The sequence below is a fragment of the Boleophthalmus pectinirostris genome, unplaced genomic scaffold (genome assembly GCF_026225935.1).
Source record: "Boleophthalmus pectinirostris isolate CB_2022bp ecotype Guang Dong unplaced genomic scaffold, ASM2622593v1 HiC_scaffold_7, whole genome shotgun sequence".
In the NCBI taxonomy this organism is placed as follows: domain Eukaryota; kingdom Metazoa; phylum Chordata; class Actinopteri; order Gobiiformes; family Gobiidae; genus Boleophthalmus; species Boleophthalmus pectinirostris.
In genome coordinates this window covers 13,111,796-13,130,130 of record NW_026571473.1, presented here as the reverse complement: position 1 = coordinate 13,130,130, position 18,335 = coordinate 13,111,796, and the positions used below count along the sequence as shown (strand labels likewise).

The 18,335-nt window shown below is 36.8% G+C and overlaps 1 protein-coding gene across 1 annotated transcript in view; it reads left to right on the top strand.

The window, feature by feature from the left end:
* gmds (GDP-mannose 4,6-dehydratase) overlaps nt 1-18,335 on the top strand; it is a 142,218-nt gene that overhangs the window by 90,680 nt on the left and 33,203 nt on the right. Inside the window, exon 8 of the mRNA XM_055165114.1 lies at nt 17,100-17,218. Within this exon, the coding sequence (XP_055021089.1) occupies nt 17,100-17,218 (119 nt within the window). The remainder of the gene's footprint in view (nt 1-17,099; nt 17,219-18,335) is intronic.

Here is an 18,335-nt window from a genome sequence, read left to right as displayed (position 1 = left end):
TCACGTGTACATTTTCTTCATGAAAGTGGGAATATTTGGATATTTCAATATACAAATTCATTTGAGGTGTAGAGGGTAAAAAAACTACTTCTCTGGCTAATGATTGCTTTATTCTGCTATTTATATTTTGTAGCTCAGGCCTTTTAATGGTCCTGTTTTACTGATACTGATTTAAAATGGTTTATTGGGGTTATCCTGCATTATTGTTATTGTGTCGCATAAGTAGTTTCAATATTATCCTATAACTAGGGCTGTAGGCCTTTCATCAATCAATGGAATCATAAGCATGTTTTCCTTGCCACTGTTTTGGCAGCATATGGATCATATTTGTCAAACCATACCTCTAAGGTTCACATGTCATGTACTATAACGTGTGTATGACATATTAAAGCTGTTTAACAATATCATATTTCATTTGGCACTCGGAACATATCAGTTCATCTTTTATTCAGTGCACAGTCTGTTCTGGGTGATGAGGCACATGTTTGGAAGAGAATCTTGTACTATATTGGTGAAGAAAATTATTCATGTTTAGCACCTTTTAAAAACAATCAAGGTTTACCAATATGCCTCACAGGATTATTATCACAGAAAACACATTAAAGGACCTATATTACACAAAATGGAGGCTTATGTGACTCTTTTTAAGCCATGGTATAATGTTATCATTTCAAAATTATACCTGGAGTTATGTGTATGTATTTGTTGCATTCACACACATTTGACCTATCCTTAATTATTAGCCTGTCCAAAGTTATAAATGCTTTGTTCAACCTTGTGATGTCATGTAGTGGTAGTTTTCCAGGTAACATCTACCTGTTATCTTATGTTTAATAGATTGGAAATTCCAGGTCTGAAACTATCACTGTCACGTCACACATGATTCTGGTGAAGATTGAAAAACAAAATGGAGCAATTCCTGTTATACCGCATGATATCATAGGGTGTTTTCTGTTTGAGAAAAGAACTCAGACGAAATATGCAGGCTTTGTATGTTAAGCATGTTTGAATGAAACAAAACACAACTTGCTCCAACATTATAACAGATCAGAAAATAGTGTAAAATGGTCCTTTTTAATAATAAAATGACAAAAATGCAGAAAAGACATCAATCAAAGTTCAAACAAAGACCATGAAATCTGCTTATAACTCTCTGAGATAGGGTTGTAAAATGCTCTGATGTGGAGAGAGACATTGCTCCAATCCAAACTCACTCTATCTAGTATCTATCTAATTACCCAGGGCTGAAGCATCTGTTTCCTCTGCTCAACAAGTGGGGGCACTACAGCCATTACACACTCTTCTGTTTACACCATGCTCTTATCTCACTCACTGAGCATGTCGTAGGAACTCTTATATACACACATAGCTGTTGGTCAGCCTGAATAATCGGGTTGACCATGTGTGATGTTTTGATGGCTTTGACTGGCTGGCTCTTGTCTTTTTGTGTGTCATTTGGCCCTGAACTCTGTGGTAAATGTCCAGATGTTATCATATACAGCAGGGACACCCGACGTATCTGATCTGCCCTCTGCTCTGATAACAGCCCTGAATGTGAATGTGTGCCTGGGCTGAATGGGTGGAGGCTGTACTGGAGTTGTGTTTATGAAGTGCTCTGCTCGTGTCATTGCACCAAAGCCTGAAGGACACTGCCCACTATTTTATCTAGGCCTGATCTCATCTGTCTCCTTTTGGTAGATATTGCATTATGAGTTTTCATGCATTGATATAAAAGAAACTATTAGACCAAAATGTATCTACATTTTTTACATTTTACTCTAATGTGCTTATATATATGTTAATTGTCTATAGCGTGAATGAATGAAATGTGAAACGTGGGACCAGCCTCTCAATGTGCAGAACAAATTTATCTATAGCTACAAATAAAGCAACTGAACCTATACATTTTTAATCTCCTTAAATAATGATAAAAACAATTACAAAGTTAAGACAATAAATGTCAGTTAATAAACTGACATAGTGTCTGTATTTTTATTTTATTATTTTATTTTATTTTTTTACTTTTTTGTTTGTGAGTAATGCTGCGTTATTATTCTGCCTACATTTCCAAAGCTCGAAATGCTCTGTTCCACTTTGTGATGTCATGTAGTTCTCAAATTAACAGCTACTTTCACATTTTGTTCAGGAGAGATTGGCAATACCAGGTCTGAAATTATCCAAATGATTCTAGTTAAGGTGTATGGAGCACTTATTACCACATGAACTCCTAAATATGTAGAGTTTGTGTGTGAAACATATGAATGAAACAAAACTTAACTGTAGGTATGTTTTTGATGAGGAAACATAAAACATGGGCCCTTTAACATAAACTTTTCCCACGTCAACTACTGGGCAACAGAATTTGTGTTTCTTTAATATAGTTTATTTACCCAGTTCCAGTGAACATGTTGCTGATATGCAACATGATTAAATAAATACAATCTCAGCACATGCTAAGAATAAATCAATCACAGATAAGTTTCATGTTTACCTCCTTGTTATTTTTATGCAGCATTCAAACAGTGTGACTGATGACAAGGCAAAACCATTGACCTAAACTGTGGAAACTGAGTATAAACTAGTATCTAAAAAACAAAGCTTCATAAATCAATCAAGTCTTTCTCAGATTTCTGGAATTTTGTGTTGACGCCAGTTAGCAATTCCTACATATCTTTTAAGTGATACACTACTTGTAGAAATGTAATTTGAAATGTTACACCAACTAGAGGGAATCTTTAACCGGAGGCAACTATCTGCTCATGCACCATAAGTGTACATTTGACACTTGTTTCACTGACTGCCTCAAACTCTCTTCTGTCATTCATTTAGATATGTTTCTGTAATCATAATCCTACTTAGGGATGTACCAATCTGATACTGGTGTTTGATACCAGTGCCAATGCTGAAATGCTGGATGTGACCCTAAGGAATATCAGTTTTAATGTATTTATCTATATACACTGAATTTGTACTTTCAGTATTTCCACCAACCTGCTCAGGGACTAAATTAGTGTAAATTAACATTCATGCCATAACCTGGCACCAGCATCTTTTCTATGACTTTTGTCTTGGTTAATGTATTGTTGTGCACTGTCCCTGTACAAATGAATGCATACTAAACCATTGGATATCAGCTTCCAAATATCGGTTCAGCCAATATTCTGTTTGGGTCTAAAAATGTATGTAGTAAGATTGGTCATCTGCTCCTGGTCGTAAAGTCAGCCCAGAGAGTCTGAATGTTTGAACATTACTCCAGAGATAAATAACAGCTACATAAAACATTCAGATCAGTTTTGCATATACGCAACGCTACAGTATCAAAATCGGTATCAGTACGGAAAAAGATGGATTGGTGCATCCTTAATCTTGTTACATACTGACTACATCTAACTACTTTTCTTTCTTTGTATTCATCCTATAACAAAAGTGTCTGCATACTAATTACTATTGTTAAGTTAATTCTTCTTTATATTCTTTAGTTTGTCTGTAAATAAAAGGGCTGATATTGCAAAGATTACAGTAGCACCAAAGTACAAGTTACTGTAAAATGTGTTCCCAGGAAGTGTGTGTGTTGTTGAGGAAATAGTAGCTGTTTGTATACCGTGTCTCCCTTTGTCCTGGCTGCAGTGTCCAGATAACAGTTAGGATCTGTCAGAAGGGACACTGAAAGGTAAAAGTGGATTTTTATCTGTTTTTCAAATATTTTGCTGGGCTTGTTTAATGCGGTGTGAAATGGATGAGCGTGCAGTTTCCAAGCTCTCTCTAGGGACCCTAAACATCTCACCAGCATTTGACAGGCCTTTATAGAGGGATTATCAGACTACATCACTTAGTGCTCTACTGCGTATGTCTCCTGCAGAAAAAGCCGCTGTCCTGTCTGGTATCATGTCGGTGTCTTGTAGGATTTCAGATTTCACACTTCCAGGTGGCTAGGCTAGTTGATTAGGTATGAATGTATGTCCAACTACTGAAGTGTGAGCTATTTTTTCTTGTCCTTTACGCATTCACCTGCATTTAATGCATATGGATCATGAAGACATATCCCACTCACTAATGTTAATTTAGATCATGACTTATTTAATTTAGCATCATAACTTGTTTTATCACAGTGCCAGCTAGTGTTCCAACTTCATGTTAAAGCGCTTTGTGTGCGTTGAAAGTGTAAAAGCGCTATATAAATATGTGACCATTTACTAATTACCGTAAATAAAGAGAATCATAATTTTAATACCGAATGAATATGAATACAGCTATACAATTTATTCATAGGTAGGATCTAGATGAAATAAAAATCAGTAATTCATATTTTGGCATACTCTATTAGGAATTTAATTTAAAGTCATAAAATGTATATGGTCATATGAATTAAAAATGAAATTTGTGTTGCTGCTATGAGTAATGTGCACATACTATTGTAAATATAATTATTTCATTTTCATCTTTTAACCATTTTAATCTGAGAAATGAGTTTACTTGCACAAATAACTTGCAAATCTGTCTTATTTGTATGTACTATTCGACAGGGGCAATGCAGTCAATTGAATAATAATTGTTAATGTTTTATTAGTGATATGAGATAAGTAACACTTTATTAAATAGAGTCTCTGGATTTTAGGAGATCAAATAGTAATAGGATATAAATCAAATAAAAAAAAACATATATAATTTCAAACCAGGAACACCATAAACACCTTTCTTATATTATACTAACTTTTTAGTAACAAAATTATGGTGGGAATTAGAAAAGCTGGTGTTTATAGATGACATAAAATGACTCACTTGGTGCCTAATCAAATCAGCATGTCTACAGCCTTTGACCACAAACAGTAAATGCACTTTAATAGGTTCATAAAATCGGAAAATAACCTTGAAAATAAGCAAATGTTTCAGTCTGTGCCTCAGGGGAGGAGTTAGAGCTCCACCTGCGCTGGGCACACAAATGAAGAGTGATTGGACCCTCACAGTGCTATAACACACAAGCCCGTGTTCTTAATTGTTCCATTTGTCTTTGTTAGTAGCCTTGGAAAAGTACTGTATATGAAGAAACTACACACTACAGCCATATGATTCAAATGCCACTACAGCTATGAATGGGAAAGCAGCCTGGTTGTAGAGGGTTTGATAATATGCAGATTTTTATTTTTTGAATAAAGAACATATAGTGAAAATGAATAGAATAGACTACAATAAAAAATAAAACAGTTGACACTTTTCTTTACAGACAAATACTCTTGCCTTTGTAGTATGATAGATTTTAGATAAGCAAATAATAGAGATGCCAGTGAAGAATGAAAGAAGGAAATAAACATAGTAAAACATTGTGAAACTACTTTTTGCACACTCAAAAGTGTTCTGATAGCATAATCTAAAAATGTCGGTAGCAACAGGGAAATTGTGTTTTATTGTGTATTCATTAATGTCTTTATTTATGTAGTTATTTACTTACTTATTTATTTATTTATATTCTTTATTTTTTCTCTCATTTTTGACTAATCTCATTCCATGTACATATAATGCTGTTGACTTTCCCTTTTCTGATATGGTTGTTTTTTGACACAGTTTCCCAAGCACAATAAGCAATCAAATATATATTTTGAGAACATTTCCAAATGCTTCTGACTACTCTGTTTCACCTACTCTACATTAATCTAAAAAATAAAAGCCCCCCTCCTCTGAATTCACTCATATCTGCGTTACAATTCCCCCATTAATGTGCATATTTGTCACACTGTAGGAAGTCAGGGCTGCCATGCCGATCTATACGGTGATAGATATAGAAGTAAGTCCAAACATTGAGTGGCTCTGTTAAGAAGCTGGCCCCCTGCTGTCCTTTACTGATGTTTGCTTTTCTTCCTGCCCCTTCAAAGACAGCTAAACAAATCAAGTGTTATTCTGGTCCAACATCAGTAGCCTGTCTGCTATCGATACCCCTGACTGCTTCGTCCATGTGTGTATATGTGGGGCTGGGTTCTGTATAGTAAATATAGTCTCAAATGTCTGAAGGAGCTTATTTTAAACACCTTTTACATCCTCTTTAGTCCCTGGGCACTGGCTATTCATAATATGCTATATAGGGACAGTATATTAAGCAGCCCGTATACTTTTGCCTGTATGTGTGTGTTCCTGGCCCTAAAATGGTAACACACCCACACCAAATCAGAGGGCTCCTTTGAGAAATGTGTTTCACATGTTCTCACGGTGTAAAAATGACTATACAGCAGTGACTATAGCAGTTCAGAGTGCACAGGGTTGGTGGGAGGTGCACGGACCATTTGCGTCGTTTTTGGGGTATGCTTGAGTCTTAAATAGTGAATGACAGTCTTTATAGATGTCCCAGAAAAGGTTGTTTACAGACGACTGGTTTGTTCTTATGGTAAAAGGTCATAGTGAAGTTCAAGTGTGTGTGTGTGTGTGTGTGTGTGCGTGTGTGCGTGTGCGTGTGCGTGTGTGTGGACTTTTTTATGTTTACAAGTCAGAATGTACTGGAAAAATGTCTACACTGGAAAAATCTTCTTAGTTTTCCAACTTCTTTTAAATGTATTATTATCATTTATTTTTGTTTTTGCTCTTTGTTTTTACATTGTGATATGTGAGTTACTGTGTCCAAATCATTTCCCTTGTGGATCAATAGTTTGTCTAAGTCTAAGCCTAAAATAAACACCAGCCGTTCAATTAGTGAGAAGCAACACATGTTGTTGTCCTTAAAGGGGCACTCTAACTTTATTGCGAGGGGTGCACCACCTGCTTGTCTCAATGTTGATGCAACTGCCTAGCCTGATTCATCAGCCGGTTTCACTTTGTGGAAACCATCTGACCTCGCAGCATTAGAATTTGTTCAATCGACGGTAGACGGGTCCTTTTTTATTTTTTATTTAACCAGTTCGCTGCTATTTTGTCGTGATGTATGTAATGCGCTGCTAACGGGGCTAACTGGTATATTAAGCTTTTCCCAAATCCCGTAGGAAAAAGGGCAATAACGTCTTTCCCCTTGATTCACCAAACATTTTCTTTGTTTCGACTTTAAATCCTCTATCTCAGGAATTGTTGCCAACACAGAATATATGACTCTTTGCTGATTGACTGGTGCCTGAACTTGCACTTCTGGGTTCTTGCAAACTATCTAGTGTATTCTGATTCCTGACCTAGTCACTGGAGAGAAATTAAATGGACTGGAGGCACTACGTGGCGCCAGCCTGGCTAGTAACTGCCTGGAATGTGCCACAGTATGACATTAAACTTGCATTTGTTCAATTACTAGTTGTTGTTTTTTTTTTTTTTTTTGTTTAAAAATCTTTTGAACATCACCTGCTTGTCTTATGGAGATAGATGAGTTTAATGATGTACTAAGATGTACTATAACTAAGCAGTAAGATCTCCATAGAGACAATCAGGGTCCATTCCTTAGCAACTTGGCAACTTGAGTACTTTTTTAAAGAAAATACAGTAGCAGAAATATTTGCTTTGTTGACATGTTTTAAACCATCCTCAGAACTGTCAAGGTAAATACATCTTCTACGGTGCTCTCTTTAAAAAGAACCTAAACTGCTATGTATGAAAGAGGACACAATTAACATTTTTGGCTTAGACACTTTGCCTTCTATCAGGAAGAAATAACACATCTAGATTTAAAGTGTAAAAAAATGGTATGGTAGCCCGCCAATTTCATTTTTGAAAGCTAGAGGGTCTGGACCCAACTCAAAGCAAATCATTGCTTCCACAAGTTTGGTGTTGAACTGATCACCTCCTGATCTCAATAAATCATTCAGATCAAACTTCATAACCTCTCAGTGATTAGATTTAGCTGTTGATTTAGAAGACAGTTCTTATGTGTCTCAATTTCAACATTATTCATTCTGTTAGCCACCATGTTTATTTTGATACAGGACTGACAATGTGTTGCTGATAATTCATTATATCACATGAATAAGACAGGAACCCAAACTTTCTTTATATACTGGAATTGTATAGCATAGATTATCTTGGCTTGCCTGTCTACGCTCACTGTTAAACATCTAAAATCATGTTTGTCATTCAGATTCCTCTAAAATCACTTCTGGGTACAGTTGATTTATTTAAAGTCAATAAAAACCACTACGTACTAATTACATTATAAGTTGCCATGCGTTACCAATTGAAAATTCTTCATGGTCCATTTGCGAGACTGACGTTTTTATTTGGCTGTGGTTGGATCTCCATGTGTTAGCCAAGCTTTTCAGGAGCCGAGTTGGAACTGTACTATATTATACTGGCATGGAATCTCCCTTCTCCCTCTCCTTGACCTTTTCATGCGACCTTCTGTTTGTCTATTCAAGAGCTTCTTTTGAGGTTGACCACTGGTTGTGTTGGACAGCTGAGCATGGTCACAGAGGGACAGTCTTCTCTGCGTCATCACTGGCTATGTTCAAACAGCCATTGAGCGGGTATTAATCACACTGTGGGGACTAAAATCTGTATGCACACTACAGTATATACACAATTATGGGGATAAAAATAAGATACCCTGCTGTTTTTAGATCAAGTTAAGATTCTTGGCTAATTTTGGTTAAAGTGGCTGTATCTGTTTTTTTACCCACGTAGTTGAGCAAAATTAGTTTTGCCCTCCATAGATAAATTGTTAAAGCAGGTCTTATAGTAGAAATGAGTCCAATTATTTTACATGATTCAGGAAGTGTGCTGTTAGCATGCTTTTCGCTGTACTGTGATGGAAAACGCTCTGAAAGTTATGAAAACACTTATTGCTGTGAATAATTAGAATGTTAGAAATGCCTTAGAAAAGTGCGTAATAATTTAGGACTAGTTGATCTGTTTAGAATGAACTAGTTCTGCTAGTTTTTCATTTTTTTAAGGTTACGGCTTAGGTCAAGGTTAGGCAAGTAGTGACTGTGTTTGCGTGTGTGTGTGTGCGTGTGTAAGTGGTTATGTTTTCAGGCTGAAGTCAGATTGTAAATATAGCATGGTCCATGTCCAGACAAAGTGCGTGTGTGAGAGGAGGAGGAAAAAGTCAGACTTTTTTGGGCAAAATGCTCCCGGAGACGACAGGAGTGAAGAGGCGGAGGAAGAATGACTAAAGGGCGGGGGGATGGGGAAGGGGGTAATAATTTCAGCCTCTCTAAAAATAGACGTTTATGTAAAAAGCACAAAAAATGTCCTGCTAAAAATCACAGCTCCTCTGCAGCCATTTGGATGATGTGTGCTCCCCGGGGTGGAGCCTGGGAAAGTTCGGCTCAATTCAGCCTGATGTTGTTGTTAAAGAGACAGAATTACAATGCTATTCACATTATGTTTACTCACAGTTTTAAGAACAACTTCACTTTTGGTATTTAGTTAATCAGTAAACTTTATATAGTGATACTTTGCAGCTGATGTCAGTATTCCCTGGGGATGTGATGCCTATTGAAAGCACTAATCTGTCTGAAGATCTGTTACTCAAGTTAGACTTTAATCTGAACTTTATTTTAACACAGTCTGACAAAAAAAGACCTTACTTGGTTGGAACTACAAGGGGTGAGCTGATCTGTGCTGTTCAACTAGTCTCTCAGACATTAAATTACAGTCATATCTAGCATTAGTTAAATACACTTTGTGTTTTTTTCTTGAGTTTTCTGACAATCTTAAATCGTTTTTGACAGTGTTCTCTAATTTGTCACCATGGCAACTGCTACATATATCTCTAATGGTGGAATGTTTAGAAAACCCCCAGCATGATGTCACTGCAAGTTTCATTTGGATAATAAGTTATTAGTCGATTACCCCCAAAATAGCCCAGGACCCTCACTGCAAAATAAAATGTACGCTTTTTATCAGCATCATCAAATCAGGTTTAATTGTTTGATTATTTAATTTTACTTTGTCATTGTGTGGCGTAATTTGACCAAATCTTACAAAATAAACTGTTTTCCATTAAAAAAAAAAAAAAAAAATAGACTAAAACATTGTCTTCCACGTAACTCCCTCCCCCCTCATTTATTTGGATGTCATTCCCAGATTTGGAGATATAAATAATGGTCATTTGAGACTGCTGTGTTGGAGGTAATGACTCATATAAACACGAGGAGCACCAGCGTTTACATATTACATAGCATTATTTATTATATAGCATACATAACCATATGTGGGTCAATATATTTGGAGCATAGATCACAATTATGACTTGTTGTTTCTGAGACACTTACCTGTGATTGGTTAAATCCACCCATCACTCACTCAGAGCAAAGGAAGCTGACAGATAGAGGTCAACACTGGTCAGCCTCCAATTTTCCATTCATTTTCCCTATAGACTTAAATATTAAAAGTTCAAAGACATTGCAGAGGCTAACCAGCTACATGCTAACTAATATCCATAACGCAGTTGTTTTAAGTCCAAAAAGCTCTTTTAAAACACAAGAGCTGTCGAAATGCTTTACTTTTACTTGATGGTTTATAAAGTGTTAGAAACAGATTTTGAATAAAATAATATATCTTGTGGTCATTAGTTAGCGCAAGACTGATTTGCCCTGAGCAAGCTTTCAAACTTTTAATATATATATATATATTTTTAGCAAGTCTATGGGTAAGATGTTCAGTGTTGTGAAGCAGTGAATCACAATATGACAGTTGCATCAAAACAACATATCTTCACAGGTTTAGATCATGATTTGATTTTTTAATTTCCATATCAACCTTAACATTGTTTATTTGTGTTGTCTGCTGTTGAATACCTCATATGTTATTCATACAGTGTGCACCCAGTCAGTTTCTGAAGTGCTTGTTTCTGATGGATTATCTTGGCATATGCATGAGGTGTTCAGGACAGGTTCACGAGTGTCTCCAGAACAAAGACATTCATTGTGCAGAGTGCAGCTGTCAGATAATCTGTTTAAGATCATACCACACTGCTCGATACTGGGACAATATGCTGTTAGTCATTTCATGCCATAACTTTGTAATATAGTGGGTACAAAATAGGAGTAAACTGATCCAAGGGTTGTTTATTTAAAGTAGTGGGGATTATGGAGTCCACGCTACTTTAGGGCTGGGCCATATGACAAGAAATCACTTATTTTTTTCCTTGTATTGATCTGTTTTGATTTTGTCTTACTAATAAAACCAATATAGTGGATTTCAATATACTTGAACATAAACAATACAGACTTTTTAATCATTACCACAAAATATGGTAACAATTCTTCCTCCAAAGTCTGAACAAACTACATGCCTTTACTGACAGAAGACTGAAGATTAGAGGTTAAGGTTAAAAGGCATATATTATGCTACTTTCTGATTTATGTTATAATGTTGTTTCCTCATAGAAAATATGCCTTCTTTCATTCACGCATGTTTAACACTGTTAACTTTAACACTGTTCCACCTCGCAATCTCAGGTGGTAATACAGGAAGCACTCCACTGTATTTTTAAACTCCATACACTTTCACCAGAATAATTTGGATGATTTCAGCCCTGGAATGGCCAATCTCTACTGAACAGAAGGTAAAATGTAGCTGTTTATTTGAAAAATACCTCTTCATGACATCACAAGATGGAACAAAGCATTCTGAGCTTTGTTGATGTAGACAGGCTAATATTAAAGGGTTACTCAAATGTCAATGAATGGTATGTCAATTAAACAAAACACAACTTCAGGTATGTTTTTGATAATAACATTCTCACATGGTTTAAAGCTCACAAGAGTCAGTTTGGCATAGAATGTGATATAGGTGTAATATGGGACCTTTAAGATAAACTTAATTGTCCATGTAGGGAATCATGTCCTTTGCATTAGACCCCATCCTTCAATGGTACTGGGGCATCTCCTCTGCGCAGTGCTCCATGATGTTGTTGCTAGGCTTGGTCAGGATTACCTTAGTTGGGGGATTTAACCTATGGTGCATGTTTGGTGTTGATAGAGGAAACCGAAGTGCCCAGAGAAACCCCGCTCAAACAAAGGGAGAACTTCTACTTGCTATGAAGCATGAGCATCTGCCTCTCACTCGCCGTGCTGCCCGGTTCCTCTATCTTCTTGTCCAAGCTGATCATGGATGACTGGAAATGACTAAATCTTGGTGCCTAGTAGTGCAAGGGCATATGTATCACACAGGGCAACATTTAATTGAATTTAATTAAAGACAAACATTACAGGCATCAAACTTTCATTTAATTAAATAGAATTAAAGAAATTATATTTGATCATAACAATATGACAGATGCGAAACTAAAATCTTGAACATTGGAATTCACCCTTTATACTAACTATGGGTGTGTATTACTGTATTAGTGAGTTAATTCTTCTTATCCCAACACGGAAATTTACAATAGAGGAATAACAGTCTAGCCATTCATGACTAAATTCTTAAGATGCTCACCATGCTGCTATATATACACAATAAATCTGGTATTAGAGTATGACGCAGACATTTATACTAGAGGTTATCTGAGCTCATTCTATAACCCCATGGGACAAAGGCAGGCTAGCTAGAGTCATTATTTCAATACCATTTGCCTAATCTGGTACAAGATGGCCTCTTGTGATTGTAGAGTGGAGTATCCGGGAAGCAGAGAGATTGATGAATGTGGCTCCTACTGTGACCAGCAGATAACTCCTCTCCATGACCTACACAAGACCAAGTTCAATCTATGTGACATATTTCAAAGTGTATATGACAGTGTTTTTAAAGTTACAGAAATAGTGCTCATCTCTAAAAATGAATACATGGTCAATTTATGCATTTCATGCATTTAAATATCCATGTTTTCATATTGTTTGTCTAATAAATCTACTGTGTAAATTAGGCAAGATTTAGCCCTTGTTTGCTGCGAATGCTATTGTTAACATTCATGGAATTACCACTACATATGCCACTGCTGCTGTCCATGTTCAGCAATTAATTGAAAACTAGGTAAGATTTTTTAATAAAATGTTAACATGTAATGAAATGAGTCAGACTGCTCACTGAGCAGCGTCGGTTAGGTGCGAGTAAAAGTACTGAGAGGAGCTCAGACCACACGCCATGCAGTCCGATGGTGCCAGTGCTGTGGCGCTCCTGATTAATTCTGTTAAGAACCTATTTTTGCCAGACGCTGGAACCCACTGTAGCCCTTTCCCTTAGTAAATGAATAGTTATAGTGTGATTACCTGATGTCGCTTTCTGTCTGATGGAGCCTTCAAAGGTGGTGACACAACAGCAGCAGAGTCTCTGGTCCTCATGTCACAACACAGCAGCACTGGTCCAACACTGGAGTTACAGCTGGACCTGAGTCTGAGCCTGGTGTAACCTTTCAGATTGACTTTAATACGAGCCACGATGCATTTTCAGAATGCCATAGAAGTAAAGTGATCCGGAAAAGCCTAGTTGAGCTCGCCATTTGTTAAATTCACAACTGCTTGTAAGAATACCTCACCCACAAATATTGCTGTATCATCTCTGGTGTCTTTTGATATTGTAAGGACTACCATCTTCTATACTTGTTCACTAAAACTGAACTTGAACCCTGCATAAATCTTGGTGTTTGTAATTTGCAAGTGGAAAGTGGGTTATGCTCAATGCATTTACCAACATGTGGGAGCGTGCATATGTGTGCCCAGAGGTTAATGGCATTAGCAGACCAGTAATTGTGGCCTATGGGTTTTTCAGACACACCACTAGGGGATGCATTAAGTGTTTACAGTAAGCCATTCTGCACATAGCTATAGTAATTCATTATATGTAGAATTGAGACTGGGATACTGTTTTTCATACAATATAATAGCATGTGTGACCTCTAAAGCGGTACAGGAGTCAGCAGGTCCTGTTTGATTTGCATGAGGGTTTTCCCCGTAGCCTTGTGCTTTATCTTATTTGGTATCTGTCAAGAACATATGGAAACTATTATATATAATACGCAAAGCGGAGTAGTCATCATTGTAAAGTGTTTTAAAATCTCTCACGGTGAAACTCCCACAATTCTCCTAAAAACAAGAATAGAAAAACTTTTTTTTTTCATGTATATATTTTCAAATAATATGCAGTATTGGCAGTCTTACATTCAAATGACTTAGGGCTGAAACTATTAAACAGTAGCAAACACAAAAAAAAACTTACTCTTACAAAAGTACTGCTGATACAAATTTTAGACTTTATTTAATACATTTTTGGATGTAAGAAATTAAGTTTTGATGCCTGGTGGGTGGATCCAGCTAAGAAGTTACTGTCCTGGTACAAATGCACAAAAAATACTTTATTCCTCCAAAGACAATGTCTGGAATTTTTTAATAATATTGAATTTTTTATGGTTCTAGGATACAAAAAATATAGTTCAGGAACTGGTATTGCAAACCAGCTATTTAAGAAAAAGTTAAAATACCAAGTTGTATCATTACAGTTTTTCTTGTCTTTCTCTGGTGCATTTACCTCTCATCTAGACAGTCTGGACAGTATATTATTACTACCCCATTGTGCCTATATGTTTTATTTTTTGACTCAGGAACATAACAGACTAATTGAACTCTTGCTCCATGGTGATTTCAGAGGCATGATTCAGGTGGAGGGGGTCAGACTCTGAGGTGGAGGTCTCTGAGTGCTGAGTGTGTGATGGGGGTCATCCTTTGGCCATGTGAACAGGAAGGTGTAGGTTCACAGTGAAGGGACCGAGCTCTGGGCTGTTTATCAGATCTCTAATGAAGCAGAGCCGTCCAGAGAGGGCCACTGTGGGGCAGGGGGAGAGGGGGAGAGGTGGCAAGAAGCAGTGGGTGGGGTGAGTGTGATGTTAAATTGTAAGCAGAAGTGGTTATATATGATGTGACCGAATGGTAGGATTGTTTTTAAAAAAAAATCTTTTCCCAGATACTAACTGATACAGAAAATAAAAACAAACTAATTTGAATAAGTATCAATACTGAAATGAATGCATAAATTGGACATGTCGTTGTGATTTAAAAAATAAAATAAAAATCTATCATCAAAATCTTGATAAAATATTTGGTCACAGTATCTAAATCAAGTTTAAAACAACACTACTGTATGCAGAAAGTGAAACCAAAATGCTTTTTTGTCATAATACAAACACAGAGCAGCTAGTGTAAATCTATGCAGACATGTAGAGAACTCCACAAAGAGCCATGTCCAGTCAGAGAACTGAACTCAGGACCTTCTTGCTGTGAGGTGCCTTGCACTAGCCACTGTGCCACCAAAATGCTTAACATGAATGCTGCCATTTTCGTTCACTGCATATTGTTGTGGGTTTACAGTTCCAAACACTACAATATAACTCAAATATAACTTCACATTTATTATGGAAACACAAAATTGAAGCCAGCAGCCACTCTCCCCAAGCTACTACAATAAGATGAAAAATACATCTCATATTATTTATCACATTTCTGTGTTAAACATTAGCAAAGGCCATATCACTCAGCTGCTGCCATAAACATTTTCTCTGGCTACAAGAGAAGCGGTCCAATGTTCCCCATTCCCGTCATCACAGCCATCCAGTGCACTAGCGGCTCCACATTCATCAGGATAAGAAACACCGGGAACAAGCTGCTCATTACAAGTGCAAATAATCACCCAGTCACATCTCCAAAACACAGTCACCGCCAACGTATTGTGTTTGATATTTCAGGGATTCCACTGATAATTAATCCTGTTAACATATAAAACAGAGAATTATTTTGAAATAAATTATCCAAATAATGGGGCACCCATTGTTTATTAGACATTTCAATGGGTTGTTAGTTATGTAACAACCAACAAACAAAACCTTCTAAACTGAAGTTTGTGGAAGTTATTTGCAGGTGTTAAAATCTTTTGGTCTTTTTAATGGATATATTTGCTCATTGATACACTTTCAAGTAATTTTACCATGTTGTGTAATGTTGTCTAATACATTAGAGCACAATGCTTAGTATGGAAATTGTACTTTAACTTTGTTAGTAGTTGTTAATTCAGTACTTTGTAAAGTTTATCTGGATTGACAGCATGACAAATGTGCTATTCTGCAGCTATTTAGCTTCCCCTGTCAGTCTAACAAGCATTAAGTGTGGAAACAATTGAAAACACAGATTGTGAACATACTTCCCTCGATTGGTTTCCTCCACTGTCACTCACGCACAGAGGTGCCATTTAGTCTTGTAGTGTGAGAATCTGTTTTGTTCATCAGGGGTGAAAGGTCACAGGTCAGGCTCAGGGGAACCGTCAACAGTGAGCAGTCAGGTGACCCTGAACGATCCTGGGATAGGACGGCCTCTGCTCCCCACAGACCGTCATTCAATCACTTTGTGTCTATACGTCGATAAGTGACTGCTATATCCCAGCACAGAAGAAGTCTTATTGTATTTGACACATACATCATACACAGTGAAGGATTCAACTTTTTAACTCTTATGTCGTCCAAGATTGTTAAAGATTTGTAAATGTTTTGAGGGACTTTTCCACTTTTTTGTCTTTTCAGGGCTGCTTTCAAAACACTATTTAAATCTAGGAATGTTCTACAGGATCCTATTCAGTTTTGAGTTATGGGTTGAATAATTCACAAAGCAGACTATATGGCTCAAATTAAATAGCATTGTGAGATTAAGCTAATGTCTTTGTGTAGCCTTAAACAGTTTCTTTTCCATAAACTTCCCCTGTCATTGTGTGCGTATGTGCTACTTCCCTGCTGCGTCTCCTCTGCTCAGACTGGACGAGCCAAAGGTCAGCGGCATTGACCCCAAAGCGGCAGTTCACCATAAATATTGACCCACACACAGACGCCCTTGTTGGCTGGTGAATATAGTGCTGAGCCATTAATGGACTATCAGCTTTCACTGGGGCCACAGAGCTAAGAATAACTGTGGAGGAGTCAAACATAATTCTGCTCTAGTGATATGAGGCTACTTTTAAATATAGTCCTGAGCATGGTATTGTCAGTCATGCGTGAGCTTTTCTGGTTGTGTGTATTTTGATGTGTGCCAGCAGCGCAGTTGGCCTCTGGGACTCCTCTGTTCTCCTTTCCCACAGTATGGGTCCCATGGGGGCGTTGTAGTGACGTCAGGACAGAGGTACAGGCGGAGAGGTTGCGAGTTCACTTCCTGTCTGTCAGGGCAGAGTTGGGCAGTGTCTTTATGATGTGTCAGCACTTTTGACCCCTCTGTCTCCGTGTGTTTCAGGCCATGTGGCTCATGCTGCAGCAGGAGGAGCCGGAGGACCTCGTCATTTCCACAGGGGAGGTGCACAGCGTCAGGGAGTTTGTGGAGCGGGCCTTCTCACATGTGGGGAAGACAATTGTGTAAGTTCAGACACATACAAAATTAGAGGTGGAAAAAGTACTCAATTCTGTTACTCAAGTAAAAAGTACAGGTATCGGAGCAGAAAAATTCTCAAGTGAAAGTAAAAGCATCACCTGAAAAAATCTACTTCAGTAAAATCATTGAAGTGCCTGTTTAAAAATGTATTTAAGAAGTAAAAAGTAAAAGTATTTCACACAGACTTTAAAGTCTTCAAATGTATTGATTTTAATAAAGATTTGTGCAGAATTTTGTTCAACAGAAGCTATTTTTTAGCTGTTTTTTTATATATATTATATATAAAATATATATTTATTATATTTTTGTTTGCTCAAACTACAAATGCTACTACTTTTTAATCCAACCAAAATTGAGCTTTTTTGTTGAAGTCAGTAATACAAATTTGACACATATAAACCATTTTTTGCCACCTGCCACCAGTTGCTAATGTAAACAAATATAAACTCTAAAGAAAACATGCAATAGCTCCCCAAATTATCAGTATTCAATCAGGTTTAGCTGATTTTTGAGCTTTCAGTTCTTAGATTAAAAGAACCAGCGTCACAAGAACTGCTCTGTGTGACGTTATTTGTCAAAAACGCATTGCTAAATACACTTTGATGGAATATAAATCATTATTAATCATTTTAATCAGTGTTACAGCTAAATTTGAAATGGCATGTTCATGTTTCATACTGATTGCAAACATTTTAGATTAGCGGGCCTGGGATTCATTATAGGGCTCTACTGTCTACTGCTAGATTCCATGTGTGTCTTTTCCTGTTGCGAAAGTCTAATATAAAGTGATATTATTGTTGCTAGCTATTAAAAGTTATCAGCAGTATTTGAAACACTATATTGTATATGCTGGAAATATTTGGAAAATGAACAATGTATGTTCAATACTATGTAAATAAATGCATTAACTTCACCCCAACAATGTTTCTGAAAATTACAGTTTTATGAAATATACACGTAGACTTAGACAAATTTTATTGAGCCACAAGGGAAGTAATTGGAGACATTATTTCACACATCACTTATATTATAATTACCATGATAATAACATAATAATAATAATAATAATAATAATAAGATAATATAATAACCAAGAATAAT